At 39.6% G+C, this 27,410-nt stretch overlaps 1 protein-coding gene across 3 annotated transcripts; it reads right to left on the bottom strand.

The window, feature by feature from the left end:
- Window positions 1-627: 627 nt before the first annotated feature.
- SAAL1 (serum amyloid A like 1) lies at window positions 628-27,130 on the bottom strand. Of its 3 annotated transcripts, none has more exons than XM_001087433.5 (12): window positions 26,960-27,130; window positions 23,999-24,112; window positions 17,177-17,260; window positions 12,648-12,727; window positions 10,824-10,883; window positions 10,568-10,683; window positions 9,719-9,899; window positions 7,512-7,594; window positions 7,236-7,424; window positions 3,902-4,098; window positions 1,698-1,790; window positions 628-776 (listed from the first exon to the last, which is right to left on the bottom strand). In XM_001087433.5, the coding sequence occupies exons 1-12, from the start codon at window positions 27,089-27,091 to the stop codon at window positions 684-686; spliced, it is 1,422 nt and encodes a 473-aa protein (XP_001087433.3). In that variant the 5' UTR covers window positions 27,092-27,130; the 3' UTR covers window positions 628-683. The 3 variants fall into 3 exon arrangements, with proteins under 3 accessions (XP_001087433.3, XP_014970181.3, XP_028689412.2); XM_015114695.3 differs by having other exon boundaries at window positions 3,902-4,095; XM_028833579.2 differs by lacking the exon at window positions 7,236-7,424.
- Between the last annotated feature and the right edge of the window lie 280 nt (window positions 27,131-27,410).

Below are 27,410 nucleotides of genomic sequence, written 5' to 3'. Positions count from 1 at the left end.
ACTGCGGCTGAATATACTTATAGTTGATACAAAGACGTAATTCTCACTTAAAAAAATCTAATTAGGCCGGGCACGGTGGCTCATGCCTGTAATCCCAGCACTTTGGGAGGCCAAGGTGGGCAGATCACAAGGTCAGGAGATAGAGACTATCCTGGCTAACATGGTGAAACTCCGTCTCTACTAAAAATACAAAAAATTAGCCGGGTGTGGTGGCGGGCACCTGTGGTCCCAGTTACTCGGGAGACTGAGGCAGGAAAATGGCGTGAACCCAGGAGGTGGAGCTTGCAGTGAGTCGAGATCACACCACTGCACTCTAGCCTGAGCAACAGAGTGAGACTCCATCTCAAAAAACAAAACAAAACAAAACAAAAACCAAATTAACAGCTAGGAAGAAAAGCGACACTGATCTCTCACATATCCTAAGAACCTCAATGATAAGCTTACATTTTTGTTTTCCTCAACTGAGAATGATAAATATCACATAATATAAAAAGAGGGGTGACAGGGGTGAAACTCCAGATTCCAAAGTCAAAAAAAGTGAGACAAGTCTAGGACAGAAAAACATAACACCAGACAATTACGGTCTAATAGGGCTTTAGCTAATATTTCCAATAAGTCAATTTCAACTGTCAGTGAGAAAAATAAAGTTTATTTCTTATGCAGAAGTAATTCCAATTCAGGTTTTAAGTCTGAACCTTCAAACTTGGGAAGCTTTTTTCCAAGTCATCAGCAAGCACCTTATCAACTTCACGTAGGATTTTAATAAAATCTTCCACCTATGAGTCAAACAAACAAAATCAAACACAGAAGAGAAAAACGTGGTTTAAGGTACTGATTGCTCTACCTGTGGTTTCTAAATGGTCCAATGGAAAAGAAATGCTGGCAGATCTCCAGATGACAGTAACAGTACTTCCTAAGCAGTCTTCTAAATCATTCTCAAGGAAATGACTATTCTTTCCCATTCCGTTTTACCCTTAAGCTAGTACTTCTCCCCCTGCCTCCTCTTTACAGTCTGTTCCCACATTCTGTCCTTCATTTTCCCGAAAAAGTTCTTATTGTGAAATCTGATTCTAATGGTAGGAAATGTGATGTCATTTGAAGAACCATAAAAACCTACTGCCTATTCCCAAGAATCTGATTTTGGTTTAATACAGATGCTACCTACTTCATAACAGAAAGGAGTACTATAGATTCAGAGCTGAATTTTTCCTCTTAGAATTGTTACTCCCAATAGTAGTACAAATTTTCCAGTAGTCATCCTTTTTTCCCCCAACCTTTATTGTAGACTCAGGGGGATCTAAATGTTTCTATGTGCAGGTTTGGTACAAAGGTATATCACATGATGCTGAAGTTTGAGGCACAGATGAACCTGTCACCCAGGCAGTGAGCTTAGTACCCAATAGGTAGTTTTTCAGCCCTTGCCCTCCCTCTCTTTTTCCCCCTCCTCCTGTAGTCCCCAGTGTCTACTTTTCCCATTTTTATGTCCATGGTATCCAATGGTTTTAGCTCCCACTTCTAAGTGAGAACATATGGTATTTGGTTTTCTGTTTCCAGCAGTCATCTATCTGACAAAGGCATTAAGTCATATAAATTGTATATACTATAATTTTTGACAATGACTTCGAAATCAAGTGCTTACTTGAAAACATTTAGTAATCCTACAAAACTTGGCCGCCTATACATTTACCCATACTCACCACAGGGCTATAGAAAGGAAGAAGGTTTTGAAATGCAGAGGAACACTTCTGTTTGCTCAATTGGCCTTCCTTTACTCCCTGAGCCACCGTCTCCTAAAACAACAACATTTAATGTCAAAAAAGGGAAATTTTTTCAAGCTTTAACTAGTGAATAAAAACAAATTAGGATATTCAATTCCCTCCTGACTTCATAGGCATTTCAAATGTCCCAACTGAACCCACCGACATCAAGGAGGCTTATGTAACCCAAACGTGTTCTCCACTGTCGTCTTTATTTTAGTGAAGGACACCACCATCCACCCTGCTACACAAACTACAAACTTGGAACACAGTGAAGACTTTTCCCTCCCCTCTCCTGCTGACCCCTCCCGGCAAGTGCTCAATTCTATTCTACCAAATCTCTCTTATCCCATCCCTCCTCTCCATTCAAACTTCCATTGTTTAGGCTGCCATCCTTTTTCAGATTATTCTTGAAGATTACCAACCGCAAGAGCCTGTTAGTTGATCTCCTGCCCTCCAGCCTCAACTCTCTCTACTCCTTCCTCTCTATTGCTTTTGGAGTAATCTTTCTAAATTGATCTTATCACTTGGTGCTTAAAAGAAAAAAAATCTTTAGTAGCTCCTCAGTTTCTTCAAGATTAAGTCCAAATCCCCTAAACATGGCATATAAAAATTTGCATGACATAGCCCTAGTGTATCCTCAGCTCACCTTTCTTTGATGTTCCTACTACTTAAAAGTAGGTGCTCCAAAAAACAAAAGCAACAGCAAAGAATGGGAAAAAATACATGTGATAAATATGGAAAAGATGCATTATTACCCAAGAAATTCATACAAATGGATAAATTATAAAAAAGGATAAATTTTAATTGGATAATTAAAAATTATTATCCAATTAATTATCCAATTAATAATTATTTAATTATCCAATAATTAAAAATTATCCAATTAAATCAAATGGATAAATTATAAATGGATAAATTTATAATCAAAATGGATAAATTATAAAAAAGTAGGAAACAAAATATACGACATCCAAATATTTCAATCTCATTAATTTAAAAATGCAAATCAAAATAAGACATAATTTATTACCTGAACTTTGACATAAAAATTATAATACCCAATAATAAGGGTCAAGGAAAAACCAACATTTCACATGTAAATAGTATTTTGACAAAATATGGCCATTATGCCTTAGCCATCTTCACATTTATAATGTTGAATCCAGTAATTTAAATTCTGTAAAACCTGCTGAGGTAATAACCCCAAATCTGGAAAATACAAATAGGGAAAAGGGAAGCAAGACAACTAATAAAAAAAAAATCACCAGAATAAGAGAAACCTTTTGTTTCATTTTGTTTTTTGAGATAGGGTCTCACTTTGTCACTCAGGTTGGAGTGCAATCCTTCCATCCCTGCCTCCCAAGTAGCTGGGATCACAGGCATGTGCCACCATACCCGGCTAATTTTTGTATTTTTTGTAGAGATGAGGTTTTGCCATGTTGCCCAAACTGGTCTCAAACTCCTGGGCTCAAGTGATCCACCTGCCTCAGCCTCCCAAGTGCTGGGATTATGGGCGCCTGGCCAAGAGAAACTTCTTAAGGAATACTCTTTAAAAAATTCAGTGGGTATGAATAAATATATTCTTCACACCTATATTTGTAGCATTTTATATTCATGATACAACATATTCATAACATATTCATAATATATTTCTTTCCAAATATATGGATAGAAAAAAATATGGTCAAAGGAGGAATGTTAATAACCACTGAACATATTCAGGGAGAATATTCCTTAAGAGAAGTTTGCAGTAAATTTTGAAAACTGATTATTTGGTAAATTAGGTTTAAACTGGCTCTCAGTAAAAAGTCTTTCATCTAGAATCAAGAAAAATGCTTATAATATAGTGTTAAGGGAAAACAGTAGTCTATAAAAATTGCATATGCTGGGTTAAAGTATAGGAAAAATGCATTTATAAAAATACATGCATGCAAACATATGCATATGTTTGTCATACATAAATATACCAAACCACATCAGCTAGCGGTTTTTAAGATTATAAACTCATGGTGATATTAAGATTTTACTTTATTTTCCCAAAATATATATTACTTTCATATTAAAAAAACAGTAATAAAGTTGGAGAGTTAAGCAACCCACACTTTCTTTTGTTCATGACATCATCAATACTTCTTTCCTACCTTTGTTAATGCCTGAAAAATATTAGAAAGAAATTCACATAAAATATCCTTTAAGATTTTCAAGTGGAAATCATCTTGGGTTAAATCAGTCTTTTTAGTTTCTCCTGTGTTAGACTCTGCCGAGTTCTCTGGTTTTTTCTGACACTGTTCCATATTTTGTAAGACCCGAATGAGGCTGTCAATTAGAGGAAGATCTACTGTATAAAAAATCAAGAAACATTGAATTGGCCAGTTAAGTTTGGTTTTTCATTCATATGTATTGAATTAGTGCTAGACATTATTATTTTGGGTACTACAGATACAGTGGTAACATCAGCAAGATGTCAGCCTGTAAGAGGCTTACATTTTTATACTTTCAAATAAGTAAATATAATAGACTATTTTAGGTTTTGGTTAGGTTCTATGAAGGAAATAAAAGAGGAATATAGCAGTCTAGCAGGGCAAGCTCTCTGACAAGGTGACATTGAGTTGAGAACTAAAGCAATGAAGACTCAGCAATCAAATGAGCCTAGGAGGCCAGGGGTGGTAGCTCATGCTTGCAATCTCAGCACTTTGAGAGGCCAAGATGGGCGGGTAGCTTGAGCCCAGGAGTTCGAGACCAGCCTGAGCAACATGGCGAAACCGTGTCTTTACAAAAAGTATACAAAAATTAGCTCACGAGAGTTTTCTACCACTACCACTGTTAACATCTTGGTCCAAATTATAACATTTCTTGCTATGAGTTAATTATCAAGAATCTCTAAAAGCCTCCTAACTCATCTCCCTTTTGTACCAGATTCCTACATTTCTCATCAAAACAGCAGCCTATTAAAGTCAGCTCATGTGTATTCAACTTCTGCTTAAAACTCACCATGATTCCCTACCTCATTTAGAGGAAAAGGCAAAATTAGGCCCTCCATACTCTACCTCTTTGGCTCCATGTGCTACTTTGCTAAATCCACCCCAGCCACATGGAATCTCACTGTTCCCCCTCAAATATACCAGGCATACTTCTGGTTGAGGGCTTTTACACTTTCTATTCCCTCTGTCTGGAATGTTCTTCTCCCCAAGTATGCACATGACTCCTCCATTCTCTCCCTAAGGACTGTACTCAATGCCACCTTCTCAATGAGGTAACATATTCATAAATGAAGATCTTTAAAATGTTCAATATTCTTTTTTTATTAAAAAGTCTTAATAAAATAGAAACAGATTAATATTTCCTTAAATGGTAAGATATATATCTTATTTTTAGGGGGGCAAGGGGGTGCAGAGTCTTGTTCTGTTGCCCAGGCTGGAGTGCAAAGGCGTCATTTCGACTCACTGCAGCCTCTGCCTCCCAGGTTCAAGCAAATCTCCTGCCTCAGCCTTCCGAGTAGCTGAGATTACAGGCGCATGCCACCAAACCTGGCTAATTTTTGTATTTTTAGCAGAGACAGGGTTTCACCATGTTAGCCAGGCTGACTTTGAACTCCTGACCTCAGGTAATCTGCCCACCTCAGCCACCCAAAGTGCTGGGATTATAGGTGTGAGACACCGCACCTGGTTGTAAAACATGTATCTTATACCCAATAATGCTTAACAGTGGAACTCTAGGATTATTTCTAATAAAATCAGGAAGAAGGTAAGGATGTTTTCTACCATCGCTATTATTTTACACCAGAGATTCTAGGCAACCCAGAAAGATAAGAATAAACCAGAGATAGACAAGTGATAAAATATATCTAATTTAAGCCAAAGCACTATCACATAAAGCCCAAAGATTATTACTGGAATGACTACTAAAAATAGTAAGAATCTGGTAAGGTTACAGGATGCAAAGTTAATATACAGAAATCAATAGCCTTCATATATTCCAACAACAATAATCAGTGGAAGAAAATATGTCATAGACAATAGTAAACCCAAAAGATAAAATATCTAGGAATGAAACTAGTAAGAAATATCCAAGATCTATATGAAGAAACCATTACTGAGGGACACACAAAAGACCTGAACAAATGAAAGGGCATAACATATTCTTAGATATTCTATAAAGTTAACACGATGTCAATAAAAATATCAGAAAGTTTTTGTTTTTGGAACTTAAAGTTAGTGATAAGAATAGTTAAAAACATTCTGAAAACTTAGAATGAAGAGGAATTCGCCTTATTAAGTATTAAAACATAAAACCTTAATATTTAAAAACACTATGGCTACTAATATATGAACATAGTAATGGAACTGAATAGAATATATAGGGGAATTTAAAAAATAATGATGAAATTTCAAATCAGTGTGGGTAAGCTGGATTACTCACTAAATGATGTTGAGATAACTGGGTAGCCCTCTGGAAAAGAAATTGATACCACTAGTACCAAAGTTATTAAAGGGGGAAAAAAGAATTAAAGTCACACTTCACATGTGACACCAGAATAAATTCTAAATGAATCATGAATTTAATTGTGGTCATAAAAATCATTCTGTGAAAGACTATGTGTTTACATAGGAAAATATTCATTTTATATTTCTAAATGAAATGTCGGCTAAAAAGCAGAATTAAATATATGTGCATGTGTTGGATGATAAGATTACAGACATCATGTTTCCTTGATATTTTTTATCAATTTTTAGGCAGGGTGCTGAGGCTCATGCCTGTAATCCCAGCACTCTGGAAGGCAAGGCAGGAGGGTCATTTGAGCCCAGGAGTTTGTGACAAGCCTGGGCAAGATTGTGAGACCCTGTCTCTATAAAAAATTTAAAAACTAGCCAGGTGTGGTGTCATGTGGCTGTAGTACCAGCTACTCAGAAGGCTGAGGTGAGACAATCACCTGAGCCCAGGAATTCAAGGTTGCAGTGAGCTATGATCCTGCCATGGCACTATAGCCTGGGCGACAAAATAAGACTCTGTCTTTAAAATAAGTAAATAGGCCAGGCGGGGTGGCTCACACCTGTAATCCCAGCACTCTGGGAGGCCGAGGCGGGTGGATCACCTGAGCTCAGGAGTTCCAGCCCAGCCTGGCCAACATGGTGAAACGCTGTCTCTACTGAAACAATACAAAAATTAGCTGGGCACAGTGGTATGTGGCTGTAATCCTAGCTACTTGGGAGGCTGAGGCACGAGAATCACTTGAATCCAGGAGGCAAAGGTTTCAGTGAGCCAAGATCGTACCACCGCACTCCAGCCTGGGCAGCAGAGCAAGACTCTGTTTCCAAAAAATAAAAATAAATAAAAAGTAAAATAAGTAAATAAATACAATAATAAAATAAATTTTGAAGTTTAGCATATTTTTATAACTAGGGAAATGAAAGCGTTTTTTAAAAGGGAGAAATCAATGAAATGAAAAACAATATGAGCCTAGGAAATTGTACTTGCCTTTTTCTATCTTTAGATACTCTTGCTCAGTCTGTGAGGCATAAATGGCAGACAACACTGAAAAAACAGAGGCTAGCACTGTTTTCTGTTCTTGAAGAATGATGGGTGGATCATCAGACTGGCAGAATTCATGGCAGACCAGGTCAAAAAGTAAATTCCAAATGTCTTTTCCAGTGTCAGGACAATGTACTTAATAAAGACAACAAATAAAGCAGTACTTTAAAATCAGCAAACAATTAAATGAGTAACTGTAGCGCTTCCGATAAACCATCTTACCAATTGCTTGAATTCCATCATCCACTGTAGTAAGCAGTTGTAAAATATGCATGTAAACATCAAGCCATTCTGGATTTTCAGAACTAAACAGGAAAAGTAAAAGCACTGAATCAACGTTACTGTCCAGGGGATTCCAATCATTCATCCATTCAATAAATATCTATTACTCTGCCAGCCACTGTTCAAGGTGCTGAGGATAAAACAAGGAAAGGAACGAAGGCTCTGTGCTCGTTAGAGCTTTTATATTCTAATAGGGGAAACAGCAAAAAATAAACATTATATAAAATAATCAACACACACAGGACAAGAAGTAAAAAAATCTTTTTGGCTCTATCTCATAAAAGCAACAATGCAGAAACCTGCTAGTTGATACTTTATCATTTTGGTTTGCTTGAATAATCAGAACAAAAAAATGACTGCGATTTTTATAGTATGAACGTAAGGTCCACTGCACCATGCATCAACAAAAATGATGTTCTGAAAACGTCTCAGGATTATCCTAGCCCCCTAGCTGAGAATACTAAAAGCATATAAGTCTAATTCTTATGATCAACCATTTGGATTCTCAAAAATCTAAATAGTTTGGAAACTCAAAATCTTAGTTCTTCAACCAAGCAAGTGAAAAGACAGTGAACAATTAAAACAATGGTTTGGCAAATGTTTATTTAAGTACTTACAAATTAAATTTCAGGCACTATGTTAGGAGTTGAGAAAACAGATGTATAAGATGTTATCCCTACCTTCATAAAGTTTATACTTTAAAAAGAAAGAAGATTGCTAGCGGGGTAATTACAATAACGTGGTATGAATGTAACACTATAGGGCTAGGAGCCACTATATAGCAAGGAGACTCAGTTTGCAGGGTCAGGGGAGGTACCTTAAGAAAAATGATGTTTACACAGAAACATGAAGGGGCAAAGAAGTATGTGAGGTGGAGGAAACATACTGTGCAAAGGCCTGGAGACAAGAGAGCTGGTTCAGTTGAAGAAGTGAAGCAAACTTCACATGACTGAAACGCAGAGTACAAGGAATAAGGATAGTACTACTGGGCCTATAAGCTGCACTTTATTTTTCTGAGAATTTTTCATTTATTTCATTCTTTTTCCCCCTATTTTATTTATTTATATTTTGGATTCAGAAGGTACATGTTGGGGGTTGTTACATGCATGGTGCTGAGGTTTGGGAATATGGATGGTCCCATCACCCCGGTGATGTACACAGTACCCAAGCTGTGTTTGTGTTTGTTTTTGTTTTTTTCTGGACCTTATCCTAAGGAAGGTAACTGAAAAGACTGAAGCATGAGAGTGAGACGAGTACGTACTTTGCAAAAACAGCTTTAAAGTCTAGGCTTGGGAAAAGCAAGCATAGAGGCAGCGAATTCAAGTAAAAGAATGTGGCAGTTCTCCAGATGAGAGACAATAATGGCTTGACTGGCATGGATGGAATCCCAGAAAAAGTCAGGAATAAGGGTTGGGAGTTGACTACAATGGGAAAATACTGGGGCAGGAAAGATTCTGTAATGGCTTCTCCATTTCTTCTATATTATCCAAACAGGACAGTGATTACATCATTTACTGAGATTGAGAATACTGATGAAGCAGGTTTAGGGAAAGATGATGAATTTAATCCTCACTTGGATAAAGGACACAAAATTAATAGGTTTTGATGTGGCTTACTCAGCACTAAGAATGCACTAAGCAAATCACTAAGCAGATCAATTTAAAAATTAATTTTCTAGTGATTAGCAATAAACAGTTTTAATGACCTATAAGGCTTAGTAATCACTCTTGACAAGACATCAGAGTCCCAAAATCAGTCACTTATTGAAGACTGGCATATAAACACAAGGAGCAAAAAAAAAAAAGATGTGCAACGTTAATTAAGAAGTTGTTAAATGTTCAACGTAAAAGCACAAGAAAATGTTTTCTCTTTGGTTTAAATTACATAAAATATGATAAGACAGAAACCACAGTTAATGTTGAATAACAGCCTATAGCTAAATGATAATGTAACAGGAAGTTTGTAACCACTATCATTCTTATAAAAAGCATACAGGTTGCATCACAAATATTAGTAGTGAATTAACGTAACAAGGAGTGACTGTGTACTTTATTCTGTTGTAAGGAATCTAAGAAGACTTTTATATCTGAGAATACTTCTATCAATTGCATTTTCCCAGAGCACTTTGCACGAAAGAGCTCACCTACCGTACTTGTTTGGCAGCTTCGAGTATACAGGGCACGAGCCGAAACACTGGCTGCTCTTCAGACTCTTCCTGGGGTTGGTCCAGAGGCTGAGTAGCCCCATTTCTGACCCATTCCAACATTAGTTTCTCATCCAAATCAAAGAGCTTGTCTACAACCTCCCCCACCTTCACCAGCAAGTCAACTGCAGAGAATAAAACAAAGATTGAAATAAAAACAAATTGCTAAAAGCAATAGGGTTAAGCAAAATTCCTACAGCTATTCTAACAAAACCAAACCTTGCCAAAGCAGTACTTATTCTAAAGGGTGATTTACTTATCTCACATGTTTAAATTTGCGTATTTTTCCTCATTTTTAAATGAGGAATTCATCAGTGTCCCAGGAATTTAAGAAATTTTATATCTTCAATCAAAAAACTTTCTCCAAAAAACAAACAAAAAGCTGGGCATGGTGGCTTACACCTGTAATCCCAACACTTTTGGGAGGCCAAGGCTAGATGACTGCTTGAACACATGAGTTCGAAACCAGCCTGGGCAAGAAAGTGAGACTCCATCTCTACAAAAAATTTTAAAATGAGCTGAGCATGGCGGTGCACAACGATAGTCCCAGCTATTGGGGAGATTAACAGAAGGATACCTTGAGCCTAGGAGTTTGAGGCTGTAGTGGGCTATGATCACACTACTGCACTCCAACCTGGGTGACAGAGCAAGATTCTGTCTCAAACTAACAAACTTTATTACCTTGCACCCAAGGCTTTTTTCAAAAAGGTGACTTCTAGAAATAGTTACATGGTTTCCTAAAAATTAAATAAAATTTAAAACTTTTTTTTTTCTAGACTACATGATGACTTACCATTTGTTGAACTTGACATAATGAAGCAAATGCTATCATAAATCGCTGAATGTTCCCGGATCCTTTCAACCCAAACACTGGCCACTTCTGCCTGGGAAAGGCAAGTAAGCAACAACCTACATGGTAAACGTGGGTTGAATTTCTACTTTTCAAAAAAAAATAAAACAGTAAAGGAAATTCGAAAATAAAAAATTAGCTTTTTTTCTTAGCTACTCTTATGAGTAACCTTATAGAATTCATAAAAGGAAAAGCATACCTGCTTGTTTCCAGCAGAGTAGGTGGGTCTGAATCATACAAACAGTGCAATAATACCTGCCTACAAAAACAAAGAAGTTAACCGATATGCCTCACTTCTTGCATTTAAAATATCCGAGTTTTCATTTAAGTTTTTTAACATCTTTATTGTGAAATACAGCATGTATTCAGAAAAGCCCAAAAGATACAAATCTATAGTTAATAAATAATTATAAAGCAAACACTCGTGTTTCCAAGAAACAGAACAGAGCTGCATCTCAGTAGTCACCATGTGTCCATTCCAAATCACAATTCTCTTTCCCACCTAGAAATGATGACCATTCTGATTTTTCCAGCAATTATTTCTTTACTTTGCTCTATAGTTTTATTATTTTATATATTTTGGTGTTGCTTTATACTGCAGGTAAAAGGATTAAGAGGACATGCTGAATAAATAGACATAATCTGGGAGGTTATTCGGATTCATGAAGATGGTCAAGGAGGGGAGACAACATATGAAATAAATTATATTATACTTATTCTTTTGAGTCTTCATTTATTTGCTGGAAACTATACATGTAAGATCCACCCATGTTGTTTCTTTAGCTGTTATTCTTTGACAGATTGTTGCAGAGTACTCCATTGTGTGAAAATAACACAATTTATTTTTCCAGACTACTGCTGATGGCCATTTGCGTTGATTCCAATTTGGGGCTATTTCAAGTAATCCTCCTATAATATTTGTAAGAGTTATCCTGATGCACATGTGCACAGTTTCTCTTACCATATATGCCCACTATGAGCTGGTCACAGCACATGCATATGTTCCAACGTGACCAGATAACGCCCAACTATTCTAAAGTGGTTCAACAAATTTATATCCCATCAGCAAAATAACTTGCACCATACTAATATTAAGATAAGCATTTACTTGAATTTATAATATTTGTTAACATTTCTCATTCCTGGAGTTTTGATAGAGAACATTATAGAGACCAAACATAATCCTAAGTCATTTGCTCCATGGATGACTGTAAATTACTGAGGAATAAATACTCTGAACTAGGATCTTAAAGTCCCTCCACAACTAGGAGTTATCTCTTTCTGAGAAACCCAGGTACTTGAATCCTGTGATAAAACCCTCACGGCCCCAGCTCTGACAAAAACTGCCTAGAACAGTTTTCTTAACCTATTTGGGTACAAATTTTTTTGAGATTCTGATTAACAGCCATGAACCCTTTGCCTAGAAAACTAATACACCCACAAAATTTAGCATATAATTTCAGGGTGTTCTCAGAACACAGTAACCAAACTTGGGTTTCCTCCGTTAAAAAACCTTCTGCCCAGAACTTTACACATGGAGAAGAGAAGTAGCCTCGAAGCAGAAATCTGAGTCTTTTCATCACAGAGGCAACTCTTTATCTTCTAGTTTGTTGGCAAGTCTTATCCTCTAAGTCAGAGCTCTCAGGGTGACATTATTCAACAAATCTAGTTTCTGCAGACTCCAGCTGAGTCACTGGATTCTCTGCACCTAAAATGTTTTGGATTCCAGTTGGCTGCACCATCTCCAAGTTTTGTCCCACTGGTTCTTCCCCTATCTGGCTTACTGCCACCAGCTGACAATTCAGGTTCCTTTGCTACTGAAGAAAACAGGTTTAAATCCTGAATTATTTCAGTACCTCCTGAAGAAGCCCCTAGCTACCATCAACACACAATGAAGTTCCTAGAGAGTATTCATCAAGACAAAGAAAAGACTGTCTTTCAGATTTGCTACTTTTCCTAAGACGAATTTCCTTAAGGATATAAAAGAATATGTTTAAAAACATGATTATATAATAAGACTTACCCAAGATTTTTATCACTGCTGATGGACACACATATCTCCTGGAAACAGGCCATATTACCTAAAATTCCCACACAGATTTCCTGCCAAATCAAATTTTACAAGTCACAATGGCTCTGAGATGAAAGACATAAACAAAAATATCAACTTGAACAAAAACTTTCACTGAGCCAACTTTTGGGGTAAGGCAGGGGGGAGGCAGGATAAAGAAATACATATACTGCCTGTACCCTAACTTTGACAAGCTTACAGTATTTGAGAAGGGATGAAAGACATAAGAACAAGAAAGGGCAAAGGCAGGAGCTATGGAAGAAGAACTCCTATCGATAAAACAAGTGTTAAATGATTGATAGTATTGAGATACGCAAACAAAAAGACAGACATTCAAATAAGGGGACAGTATCAGCAAAGGCAGGAAGGGAATCATGTATGTGGCGAAGACGGTAGACAATAAAGTACTCCGGTTGTGGCACAAAGTGGGTGAACAGCATGAGGTAAATACCGCAGGTATAAAGGACTGAGATTAAGGGCTCTGAATGCCATGCTGAAGAATTAGATTTAATCTGGGAAGTTATTTGGAATCATGAAGATGCTCAAGGAGGGGAGACAACATACTGAAACAGTATCTTAGAAAGATTATTCTGGTGGCAAAATGCATAATGAATTAGTGTAGCCCCTCTTTATCCACGGTATCAGTTACCCATGGTCAACCTTGGTATAAAAGTACTAAATGGGAAGGTCCAGAAATAAACAATTCATGTTTTAAATTGCATGCCTTTCTGAGTAGCATGATGAAATCTTGCACCGTCTCACCTGGGATGTAACTCATTCTTTTGTTCAACATATCCACACTGTATACGCTGCCTGCCCATTAGTTACTTAGTAGCCATTTGGCTATCAGATCGACCATCATGGTATCTCACAGGGCTTGTGTTCATGTCACCCTTATTTTACTTAATAATGGCCCCAAAGCACAAGAGTAGCGATGCTGGCCATTTGGATATGTCAAGGAGCCACCATTAAGTGCTTTCTTTACATGAAAAGGTGAAAGTTCTTGACTTCATAAGAAAAACATACAAAAATGTATGCTGAGGTTGCTTAGGATCTCTAAGAACAAATCTATCCATGAAATTGTGAAGAAGGAAAAGGAAATTTGTGCATATTATAAATAGGGTTCAGTTCTATCCTTGGTTTTAGGCACTAGGGGCCTTGGAATGTATCTCCCAAGGATAAGGGGAGACTAGTGCATAGGGAAAAGAAGTTGAAAAGAATTTAAGAATCTATCTCAGTAATAGTTAATTAATATGTAATAACATTTATTACCACTCATTATGGCCAGGCATTACTCTAAGCATTTTCCGTGTATAATTTCATATAATAACTTGGGTGAAAGGTACTAATAGTATCCCCATTTTTTCAGATGAGGAAACTAAGGCACAGAGAAGTTAAGCTACTTGCCTAAGATCTTGAGATCTCCAACTAGAACATGGCAGAGCTCCAGAGCTTGAGCATTTAACCACTATTCCAAACTGCACCTCAGTTATCAAGACGCAAGAGGAGGAGGGCCCTCAGGCATGGAAAAGGATGAAGCTGAGGAAGACTCTCAAGGTGAAAGCAAAATAATCCAATGTGAGGATGAGGGAGAAAGCAGCTGAACCTGACTCCTAGCTTTCAAGTTGCCTCATTTTCTCAGTCAGTGATATTGGTCCCATTGACAGGAAAACTAAAAAAGAAAGTGCATAAAAGGCTACAATGAGTTCAGATGGTACGGTGTTTCCAAGCTGGCTGGAATGTAACAATCACTCAGGGAGCTTGTTAAAAATACAGATTTCCAAATCTCATCTCAGATCTACTGAATTATAATTTTCAGGGTACAGCCTGGAAAGCTATTGTTTACCCAGCATATACCAGGTGACTTTTATGATCAGATAAGCGTGACCATAAATCACTGAGGACATACACAATTCAGGGTTAGAGAGCACAGCTGACCCTTGAACAACACAGGTTTCAATGTGTGGGTCCACTTAGAGGTGGATTTTTTCTAACCAAACTTGGAATGAAAATACAGTGTCCTCAAGATGCAAAACCTGCGTAATATGCAGAGCTGACTTTTCATACACACAGGTTCCACAGAGCTGACTGCAGAATTGAGTATGTGCGGATTTCAGTGTGGGGGAATGTCTTGCAACCATCCCCCATGTATACCAAGGGACAACTGTACAGCATGCAAGCAGAGAATGCCTGAAGAAAGTTGGAGATGTGACATCAGTTATCAGAAGGGAAGTCAAGGCTTTGCTCCTACAGGCGAGTTGCAACTTAAAGGTGTAAAGAAAACACATAAGTTCACTAGGAAAATGAATATAATGAGAGCAAAGGATCAGGCCTACACCTTACAAAAAGTCCATATTCGGGACAGTATAAAAAAGGAAGAAAGAAAAAAGCCAATGAAAGGTGAGAGAGGAGTGACTCAAGAGGTCAGAGACGACAGTGAGATGACACAGGAGCTACAGAAATGGAGTTTCAAAAAAATGTGGGTGGTCAAATGTTGGGAAAAGATTAAGAGTGAGTAGGGGCAGGAAAAAACCACATACATTTCCCTTATAAACTAAAGAGGGAATAACTGAACTTCCAATCAAAGATCAAGTTTTTCTGTCTTGGCTGCTCACTGGAATCACCTGGGGAACTTTAAAAGCTGGCCAAAGTCTCACACTTGGAGATTCTGCTTTAACTCATCTAGGGTATGGCCTGACTCAAGATTTTCAAAAGTTCCCCAGGGCAAAGCTTCTCAGAGTCTGGCAATGCTCCAGAGCACCAGCGTCACCTGGGAACATATTAGGAATCCTGGACCTACTGGACTAGAAACTCTGGAGGGGGGCTTGGCGATTAGTGATGCGGGGACATGCTTAAGTTTGACAGCCCATGTCCCAGGTGATTCTAACATGCAGCCAAGGCTGAGAATCACTGTGGCAGCAGACAGTGGCCAGCGGATATATACAACAATATGACTAAATCCTAAAAGGTGCCATTCCTGACATAAGCTTATTCTTTATACACTAGTAGTGAGTAAATATATTTAAGACAGAAAAACTCAGTACAAAAATAGCATAATTGTCAAATCTTACATTAATATAAGGAACCAAGGAAAAAATGGTTAATCAGGCCCTAATTCAGACAGAACATTCTACTTAAATAAGAATTTTAATTCAACATTCAATTTGTAACAACACACTACGGAATTCTCCATTTTATAATCTGAAAGAGAGGAAATACAGTACAGTGGTTATACTGGAGTCAGGCCTAGGCTGAAATCTCAGCTCCATTCTTTCCTAGTTGTGTGACCTGAACACGTATCTTCACCCAAGATCTAGTTCTTTAAAAGTATACCTCTTGGTAGTAAGACCAGGTATTCAGTAAACAGCAGTTTTTCATAATTATAATTATTGAACAGATATTTACTAATCCGTGTATGCACAGCACATGGCAATTTAATTGGCAATAAAGCACAGTACACTGTACAGTATATAAAGTCCTCTCCTTTAGTCTTTATCTATTGTTCTTGGCAGTTTACTAACAGCAATGACCACTGAAAGCTTACTTACTTACTTGGGAAGGTGTGGAAGGAAAAGTACCACTGTGAATAACAGATGCAAATACTAAGAGGGGACAGAAGGCACCCAAAGGGAGGCACGGAGACAGCGTGAGACAGGGAGTAGAAAGGCCTGGCTAAATCAGAAGGGTTACCTGGTTATCCAGATTTTATGCTGGAAAGATGAGTTAGGTTCAGAGAGTAGAAGTCTTGAGCAGCAGGCTGAGTTTAGAATAGTTTTCAAACAATGGTGGATTTTGTCAGTAAAAAAGAGCAATCCACTGAAACATGGGAGGCCCGGGTTCTGCTCCTTGCTCTGATACATACTAGCAGCATAACAGTGGTTATGCCTAACTCGTCTCCACAGCTGTTAAATGAAAGTGCTAATTTCCCTGGTCCAGCCTGAATCTATAATTCTATGATTCTAATAATTTTAAATTATTAAAATTATTAATAATTTAATATTTTAAATTATTACAGGCATGTAGCTCATGCTTATAATCCCAGCACTTTGGGAGGCCAAGGTGGGAGGATCACTTGAGGCCAGGAGTTCAAGACCACCCTGAGCAACATAAGGAGACCCCTGTCTTCACAAAATAAAAATGAAAATTAGCTGGGTGTGGTGGCTTACACCTGTAGTCCCAGTTACTTGGGAGGCTGAGGTGGGAGGGTCCCTTGAGCCCAGGAAGTCAAGACTGCAGTGAGCTGTGCTCATGCCACTGTACTCTAAGCCTTGGAGACATAGTGAGACCCTGTCTCAAAAATAAAATAAAAAAAATTTAAATAGCAAATTACCTAGGACCTGGCAATGTTCAATTAACATCTACAGGCTGATTTGTTGATTTACAGTCAGTAAGAAAATCAAAGTGAGAAAAATAAATGACCATCCAGCACTATCTGTTCTTATTGCTTCAAAGAAGAAGGCTTTAGAAATGCACATACTTACTCTTAATCGAGGACACTTGGACTTGGCCAGTACTCCCATGAATATATCAGGAGCATTAAATTCTTGGAGAAATAAAGCCACATCCTGAAAAGAAAAATGATTATTGGCGTGGATACTGAATATTCTTCCCCTAAACCCCAAAGCTTAGGCAACCATAAAATTCTATATTAAAATGAGAATTTTAGGCCAGGCGCAGTGGCTCACACCTGCAATCCTAGCACTTTGGGAGGCCAAGGCTGGCAGAGTGCCTGAGCTCAGGAGTTCACGACCAGCCTGGGCAACACGGTGAAACTCCGTCTCTACTAAAAATACAAAAAAACTAGCTGGGTGTGGCAGCGAGCACCTGTAGTCCCAGCTACTCAGGAGGCTGAGGCAGGTGAATCGCTTGAACCCGGGAGGTGGAGGTTGCAGTGAGGTGAGATTGCGCCATTGCACTCCAGCCTGGGCGACAGAGCAAGACTCTGTCTCCAAAAAACATTAAAAAATAAAATAAAATTAGAATTTTAGACACAAGGAAAAAAAAAAAAAAACAGGCTTAGGAACTGTGTCAACAGACAAAAGTGATACTAGAGAGTCTTTATGATAACTGGTCCCAGACAATGGAACAATTTTGTAAACAAATCTAAACTGCCTACAATACTCCGGAGGATTATCCCACTCTTTTCTGCCCCGAATCTATTTACCTTAATAATGTTTCTGCCCACTAGGAATTCTCATTAAACACATTCAAACACATTTGGTGATTACCTATCAAGTATTAAGCTAGAAGTGGGGGACAAGGGAAAAAAGCAACACGCTGGGCACAGTGGCTCACACCTGTAATCCTAACACTTTGGGAGGCTGGTTAGAAAGCTGAGGTTGTTGGATCACTTGAGCCCAGGAGTTTGAGACCAGCTTGGGCAAACATGGTGAAAACCCATATCCACAAAAATACAAAAATTAGCCAGGTGTGGTGGCACATGCCTGCAGTCCCAGCTACTTGGGAGGCTGAGGTGGGAGGATCACTTGAGCCTGGGGGGGTTGAGGTTGCAGTGAGCCATGACTTTGCCACTGTACTCCAGCCTGGGCAACACAGTGAGAATAAAAGAATAAAACTTGGCTGGGAGAGGTGGCTCATGCCTGTAATCCTAATACTTTGGGAGGCCAGGGCAGGCAGATCACTTGAGCCCAGGAGTTCGAGACCAGCCTAAGCAAACATAGTGAAACACCATCTCTACAGAAAATACAAAAATTAGGGGGGCATGGTGGTATACCATCTGTAGTCCCAGCTACTCAGGAGGCTGAGGTGGAAGGATTGCTTGAACCCGTGAGGCACAGGTTGCAGTAAGCTGAGATATCGCCATTGCACTCCAGCCTGTGCAACAGAGTGAGACTTTGTCACAAACAAAAACAAAATTCCTTCTTGTCCTCCAAGAGCTTAAAACACAGTAGGGGAAAGAAGTCAAGAACTGCTATAGGGTCCTGTCCAAAACCAGAACTTGTGCTTTCAAAATCATCAACAGAACAAAAATTCTGATGACAATGTAACTGTGGTAGCCTCATAACTTCTTCCTAGAGAGTCTGCCACAGTGCCTAAAGGGGTATAACATACAGGTGACATGTGAGTGGACATGTGGCCCCAAATGGGCCAAATCTCACCTAGGAATGTAAGACATAAAAGCTAAGTCAGTTTGTTTGGGGATCTGCAATGTAAAATATATAAATAAAATTAAGTTTCTGGCTGTCTATTGCTTCAGATTTTCACTAAATTTGAGGTGTATATTTGAGAAGCTTTAACTTAAAATATAAGCTGCATGCATTAAAGGGCCCTGGAACACCTCAAAGAGAGAGGCAATTATTCTCCACAGCAACTGAAACCAGTAACCTGCCAGACAATTGACTGGGAGAGACACACTCTACTTACTAAAAGACCATGGCCGGAGAAAATGATATTTTCAAAGATACACTCTAAACTGAAAGTCCTAACAGCAGATTCTACTCACTGTAAGTGATCAAGCTGTCTGTCCTGTGGGCAATTCTTTGTCACAGGCAGAAATTTTTAATGGTAATTCCTGGAGTAGCACAAGGGTGGCCTAACAATATCAATACCAACAGTAATAAAATTAACTTCATTGAAAAAGTATTAAATGCCAGGCACAGTGAAGTGGCTTGCATGCTATCTCATTTAATTCTCAAAACAACTCTATCAACTAGTTAACATTATTAGTCCCATTACACTCATAAGCAAACTGAAGTTTAAAAAGTTCAGCAACCTGCCCAAGATTATACAGTCTCAGTAGAGCAAAGCTAGGATTTGAACCCACATGAGTCTGACTTGAGCCTATGGTCTTGCTTTTTAAAAGAGATGGGGGTCTTGCTTTCCTGTCCATACTGCAGCAGTGGCTATTCACAGATTCACAGGCATTATCATAACTCACTGCAGCCTCCAACTACTAGGCTCAAGTGATCCTCCTGCCTCAGCCTTCCAAATAACTGGGAATATAGGCAAGTACCCAGCAAGACTATGTTTTTTTGTTGTTGTTTTGTTTTTTTTTTTTTTTGAGACGGAGTCTCGCTTTTCACCCAGGCTGGAGTGCAGTGGCCGGATCGCAGCTCACTGCAAGCTCCGCCTCTCGGGTTTACGCCATTCTCCTGCCTCAGCCTCCCCAGTAGCTGGGACTACAGGCGCCCGCCACCTCGCCCGGCTAGTTTTTTGTGTTTTTAGTAGAGAAGGGGTTTCACCGGGTTAGCCAGGATGGTCTCTATCTCCTGACCTCGTCATCCGCCTGTCTCGGCCTCCCAAAGTGCTGGGATTACAGGCTTGAGCCACTGCGCCCGGCGAGACTATGTTCTTAACCACCACAACATGCTACCTCTCAGGTATTCATCTATTCATTCACTACTCCCCAGATATTTTCTGAAAAACCTAATAGGCACTGTTTTAGGTTCTGGGAACACATCGGTGAACAAGCTAAATAAGGACTCAGTCCCAAGGAATTTTCTTTCTAAAGAAATGAACAAACAATAAATATATAAACAATTGAACTACACAATTTCTAAATGCTACAAAGAAAATAAGATGGTATGTGCTAGAAACCCAGATAAAGGGGGCTACCTTAGACATGACATTGAAGAAGGTATTTCAGAAGGGGTGACATTGTGCTTTGATGAGAAAGAATTTAAATCCATCAGAGGACACATGTAAAAGAGTGAAGCAATTCTATGGGAACACTGAAATAAGAGAGGTTAATTCTGACTGGAGTGTCTGGGGTGGCATCACAGAAGAGGTGACACTGAAGCTGGGCCATAAACAGTGAGACGGATTTTGCCAGCTGGAAGCCATTCTAAACAGAGAGGCATGAAGTACCCATGGACAAGTGAAAGTGCAGGAAGTATCTATCTGGAGGTCTCTGGTCCTCACACACTGAATTCGTGGTTACAGAGCAATAAGAGACAAGGCTGAGATATAAACTCACGAGACTTTGCACCAGGGACTTCAACGGTCAGTGGAGAGCTTAGTTCTGAGTGGTGCCTCAAGGGCACCTCTTGTAAGGGAGCAAAAGGAGGCCAAAGAACATGACTTTGCCCCGCACCAATAACCTCCTTCAAACAGCAGCACTGTTTTCTCAATTTTAAAACTGAGATTTTCACCCTAAGAGTTCATTTAAAACACAGGTTTTACTTCTTTTTTAAAAAATGTAACCATAATTTATCAATAATTGTAGAAAAGTAGATCTGAACAATACTCTCAACCAACCTGATCTGACATTGGTAATAAGATACTCGACCCAGCAACAGCAGAACACACATGCTTTCTAAGTGAACATGTCTTTTAAGTGAACATGTCTTTTAAGTGAACATGTCTTTTAAGTGATAGTAAAGACAAAGTAAAGACAAAGATAGATTGGTAAGGACAGACCATATTCTGGGCTATAAAACAAGTCTCAACACATTTAAAAGGATTCAGTGTTCAACGACCATAGCAACAGAAAGATAACTGAAACATTCCCAAATATTTGAATCTTATGTATGAACCAAAGAACAAGTAAAGAATATTAGAAAGTATTCTGAACTTCTGTGGGCATGGTGGCTCATGCCTGTAATCCCAGTACTTTGGGAGGCCGGGGCAGGCAGATCACTTGAGGCCAGGAGTTCAAGACCAGCCTGGCCAACATGGCAAAACCCCATCTCTACAAAAAGTACACAGCACAACTCTGTCTCAAAAAAAATTGTAAACACAGCATATCAGAATTTGTGGAATACTGGTAAAGCATAAATATTTAGGGAAAATTTTACAGTGCTAGATGTCTATCTTTAAAAAGAAAGATTTCAAAGTATAAAGTATGTGGACAACAGATTTTTGACAAAGATGCAAAAGCAATTAGTGGAGAAAGGATCATCTTTTCAACAAATGAACTAGAACAATTGAATATCCATAGGCAAAAAAAATAAACTTCAACCCATCCTTGCACTATGCACTATACAAAAATCAACTCAAAATGGATCACAGATTTCTATGTAAAACCTAAAATTATAAAACTTTTAGAAGAAAATGTAAGAAAACAACATAATTAAAAAACAGGCAGAAGATTCAAACAGGTACGTCACCAAAAAAGATACACGGAGTACAAATAAACACATGAAAAGATACTCATCATTAGGAATTAAGGAAGTCCAAATTATAATCACAATGAGCTATCACTACACACTTATTAGCATGGCTAAAATTAAGAAGACTGACCATACTAAGTGTTGATGAGGATGAGGAGAAGCTGGACCTGGAATTATGTCTCACACACTGCTTGTGGTTATGTAAAACGGTAAAAACTGTTTAGGAAAACAATTTGAAAGTTTCTTAAAAAGTTAAGCATACACTTACCATATGATCCAGTCAGGCCACTTGATATGGTTTGGCTCTGTGTTCCCTGCTAAATCTCACCTTGATTTGCAATCCCCATTGTCCGCATGTATCAAGGGCAAGACTAGGTGGAGGTAAGTGAATCATGGGGGCGGTTTCCCCCATGCTGTTCTCATGATAATAAGTGAGTCTCATGAGATCTGATAGTTTTATAAGCATCTGGCATTTCCCCTGCTCACACTTCTCCTTCCTGCCACCATGTGAAGAAGGTGCCTGCTTCCCCTTCCCCTTCTGCCATGATTGTAAGTTTCCTGAGGCCTCCCCAGCCATGCTGAACTGAGAGTCAATTAAACCTCTTTCCTTTATAAATTACCCAATCTCAGGTATTTCCCTATAGCAGCGTGAGAATGGACTAATACACCACTCTAGGTATTCATCCAAGGAAAAGAAAAGTATATGTCCATACACACTTGTATACAAAAGTTCACAACAGCTTTATCTGTAATAAACCTTAAACAACTCCAACATTCATCAACAGGTAAAAAATAAATTGTGGTATATACATATAATGGAACACGATTCAGCAATAAAAAAAAATAAGCCATTGATATACACAACATGGATGATTCTCAAAATTACGCCGCATAAAAGAGCCAGACCAAAAAAAGAATATGAGCACATTTATATAAAACTCTAGAATACACACTAATCTGTAGTGACAAAAAGCAGATCAGCGGTTGCCTGGAGAGGATGGAGGAAGGGAGAGGCAAGAGGAAGAGAGGACCAAGGACCATAAAGAAACTTTTAGGGGTGATGGATATGCTCTCTATCCCGATTACAGTGACAGTTTCATCTGCATACACATTGTCAAAGTTTATTGGCTGGGTGTGGTGACGCACACCTATAATCCCAGCACTTTGGGAGGCCAAGGCGGGTGGATCATTTGAGGTCAGCAGTTCGAGACTAGCCTTGCCAACAGGGTGAAACCCTGTCTCTACCAAAAATACAAAAATTCGCCGGGATTGGTGCACGCCTGTACTCCCAGCTACTCCGGAGGCCATGGCAGGAGAATCACTTGAGCCCTGGAGGCGGAGGTTGCAGTGAGCTGAGATCGCACCACTGCACTCCCGCCTGGGTGATAAGAGACTCCATCTCCAAAAAAAAAATTATCAGTGTCAATGATACTTCAAAACAATAGGCAGGTTTTTTTGTGTTAATTATACCTCAATAAAGTTTTAAATAAAATGACTGAAACAATGAATAGCCATTGACAATTTTTAAGAAAATGAGTACAATTAAGTCCGTATTTCTGGGAAAAAAGGTAACAGGGGTGGCAATGTAGAGGACAGAAGGGAGGTGAAAGAGACTAAAACAAGGATTTTAATCAGGAAGCTACCGCAAAAGTCCAGGCAATAAAACAAGAGAGATCACATAGGCCATTTAATCTCTTTTGGCCTCTATTTTCTTAACTGTAAAATAAGAGTACTACCTACATCACAGGGTTATTGTGAAGATCAAATAGAATACTATACATGAAAATGCTTTTGAGCTATAGAATAAAATACAGATATTAAAACAATGATTAATATTGCAGCTATAGACATATTATTTATTGTCCTTTCCTTCTAATACTATCATGGTATATTAGTGGTCTTCTAACTCCTAACCTGCTCTCAAATATATGGCCAGAGTTCTCTTTAGGTAGGTAAGTATCAGAACTTTCCTGGCCTCCACGTGTGTAGGAATACACTCATAAGAGCTATGTATTTAGTCCGAATCTATTGAGAGCTCAGATCCTCCAGCCTCAAAGACAGAAGTTTAGCACTATAGCTCATAGGATCTCATTCCCTGTATCATATATGAGTGTGATTACAGACAGGAGATAAAGCCTTTCCCCAGAGTGAAGGACTGAACCGTTTTTAAAACATCCATCCACCATCTCCTCACCCAACAGTCTTTTCAGAGTTTTGTTTCCAGCCTCATACCTCATCCATTGACATATCCCATACTCTGCAAATTTCATTCTCCATTTCTTCATCAAGCTCCGTCTGCTGATCCTCATCATCTGAGTTAGATTTGGTGTTTTCAGGGCTAACAATCTTCAGAAACACAAAGAAAGAAAACATGAATAAAAGTTGTCTACAATACTAACCAGGCACCCAAATACAGCAGGTGATCGAATAACATTTCCTTGTAACGTTGATGAGAAAAAAAATATTTGATTCCTGGCCAGGGCCACTGTCTGTGTGGAGTTTGCATGTTCTTCCCATGTGTGCATGAGTCTGTTCCAGATACTTCAGTTTCCTCCCACATCCCCCAAATTTGCACATTAGCATAACTGGTGTGTCTAAATGGTCCCGATCTGAGTGAGTGTGGGTGTGTGTGTACCTGTGATGGGATGGCATCCTGTCCAGGGCTGGTTTCTGCCTTGCACCTTGAGCTGCTGGTTTAGGCTCCAGCCACCCTCAACTCTGAACCAGAGCAATTGGGTTGGGAAATGGATGAATACAAATTATTATAAAACAAAAATCTGTAAAGAAGACAATAATCATGGAGATGTACGACAATAATTATGTGGTAGGAATGTGCTCAGTAAGCCTGCCTTATTTTTTTGTTTTTGGACTGTACGGTAGTAAGAGGTGGTCATTTTTGCTTTGTAAACATTTATTCCTTGATTTAACATAATCAAAGAATCACTACAACCACCATCACTCACTAACTCACCAAAATTAGGTAAATAGTTCTTGTGTTTATTAACCTTTCTTAAATGTATTTATAGCTCACATTTATTTCAATATTTAATACTAGACGTGTTTTGGGTCCTCATTTAGAAGTTTGGTGATGTTCTTCTGTCCAGAAATATGCCACAGGAACTTAACTCTTGTTTATATCAATTAGCTATGTAAAATTGGTTTCATTATCAGTAATTTTGCTTCAAGTCACAATTTCCAAGAACCTACTGATGTTAAGTGAGGACTTACTTTAATAATAACCCATAATTGTTTAGAAGACACAAAGAAGCTACCAGCAAAGTATCTTCTCTTGCAAAAATCTTCTTTTAAAAACTTAGTGCCTTGGGTAGATCTATTCTTTCAACATTCACAAAGTAAATACTGTTGCTAGGCACTGGGGTAGATATACAAAGACGAGTTAGATATAATCCCTTACTTTTAAGATTTTTTTTTTTTTTAACTTTTAGGATCTAGTGGGGAAAGACATGTAAAGGGATAGTCATATTAGAAAAGGCAAAGTGGGCAGGGCGTGGTGGCTCAAGCCTGTAATCCCAGCACTTTGGGAGGCCCAGACGGGCAGATCACGAGGTCAGGAAATCGAGACCATCCTGGCTAACACGGTGAAACCCCGTCTCTACTAAAAAAAAATACAAAAAACTAGCCAGGCGAGGTGGCGGGCGCCTGTAGTCCCAGCTACTGGGGAGGCTGAGGCAGGAGAATGGCGTGAACCCGGGAGGCGGAGCTTGCAGTGAGCTGATATCCGGCCACTGCACTCCAGCCTGGGCGACAGAGCGAGACTCCGTCTCAAAAAAAAAAAAGAAAAAAAAAAGGCAAAGTGATTCAAATGAATTGTGGACAAAAAGTTGTGGTAGCAAAAATGATGGACCAATGACCTATTCCTGGGAGAAGATGGGGAACTTTCTCTTAGGTGTTGATATTTAAGCTAAATTTTAAAGGAAGAATAGTAGTTTGTCATGTGAAGAAGGAGAGAAGTGAGTATTCAGAGGAAAGTACAAGAGTTCAGAGTTGAGAGAGGGCCTAGCATGTTTGGGGATGGTGAACAGTTCGCTGTTGATGGAACATAGTGTATCACGAGAAGATGAGGCTGGAAAATGTATAAACAGCCCTGGATCCCAAGCTTCAAGAAATATGCATTTTTCTCCTATGCAAAGGGAACTAAGCAGTGTCATGAATAGCGCTGTCTTTAAAGATTATTCTGGCAGCTGTGTAGAAAATTAACTGGAGAGGATAGAGAAGAGAAGCAGAGGAACCAATGAGGGAAACATGGGGAGAAGAAAACCCACATTTACTGACAGCCTCCTATAAGTCAAACACCATGCTAAGCACTCTATGGCCATTATAATCTCACTTAACCTACACAATGACCCTATATATAATAATATAAATATTATAATCCCATTTTATAGAAATTAAGAGAGAAATAGAGGTTCTGAGCCGTTAGGTGACCTGCAGCTAGTGGGTAATGAAGCTGTGTTTTTTGTTTTTTTGAGACAGGGTCTCCCTCTGTCCCCCAGCCTGGAGTGCAGTAGCTGGATCACAGCTCACTGCAGCCTCCAACTCCAGGCTCAAACGATCCTCCAGCCTCAGCCTCCTGAGTAGCTGGGACTACAGGTGTGCACCATCACGACCGACTTTTTTTAAGTTTGTAGAAACCAGTTCTGTGTTGCCCAGGCTGGTCTCGAACTCCTGGCTCAAGCGATCCTTCCGCCTCGGCCTCCCAAAGTGTTGGCATTACAGACGTGACCCATCGCGCCTAGTCAGAAGCCACGTTTTTTATATAAAAGTTGTATAACCCTAAAATCACCATTTATTATATTACAACTATAGTCCATGAAATATATAAACTAAGGACCTGGGCTTCAGAAATGACAGTGGGGATGGGGAGTAAAACCCGAGCAATGCAGTTACACGATCGTGTATTTTTGGAGAACTTGCGAAACTACAATAGAACCGCAAGTATTCCAGCATCCCTAACATTATACTTCCCTTTGTGTCGAGAGACCCCGAGGGGCCCCAGATAGTTCTGGGGTCCGCAGCGGCCGGCGAAACGCAACAAGCGAGGTCCCGCAGCGCACGCCTGGGGAGGGGTCTTTGTGGGGATGGCGGCTCCCGGGGCAGGAGGAGCCGCCAGAGGCGGAGCCCGGGTGCCTGGGGGATGTGGGAAGAGCCCACGCGTGGCGCGAGTTTCCACACCTGGATGAGTCCGCTGAGGACGCCGAAGAGCCAGTGTTTGCTGTAAACCGTGCTCCCTATGCAGTCTCCACCGGCCACCTCCTCCTCCTCCTGGTCGCGACCCGGAGGCGGCGGCGAGGGGTTGCGATCCATGACTGCCGCGTCCCGCGTTCGAAGGCCGTGCCGGAAGCTGCGGAGGAGACGACCGGCACCCTAGTGCCAGAGCGCCCGGCGCACCCGGCGGGACTCCCCCTACAGCGCCCCCTGCTGTTCGGAGCTTGGCCAGCCAGCCAAGATGGCTTGACCTCACCCACCCCATTCTACCCAGGACCCAGGCACGAATATACTCATAATTATTTGTCACCCTCACTGAATCAGGTGTTCCATTTCTCCAGGAGCTCTTAGCCTGATTGAAGAAGGAAGGGTGGGGGCAGGGAGGAAGCCTCAGGAACAGATGTGAATCTGAAAGCTA

Source organism: Macaca mulatta, chromosome 14, assembly GCF_049350105.2.
Source record: "Macaca mulatta isolate MMU2019108-1 chromosome 14, T2T-MMU8v2.0, whole genome shotgun sequence".
In the NCBI taxonomy this organism is placed as follows: Eukaryota; Metazoa; Chordata; class Mammalia; order Primates; family Cercopithecidae; genus Macaca; species Macaca mulatta.
This window is presented reverse-complemented; position numbering and strand designations above follow the sequence as displayed.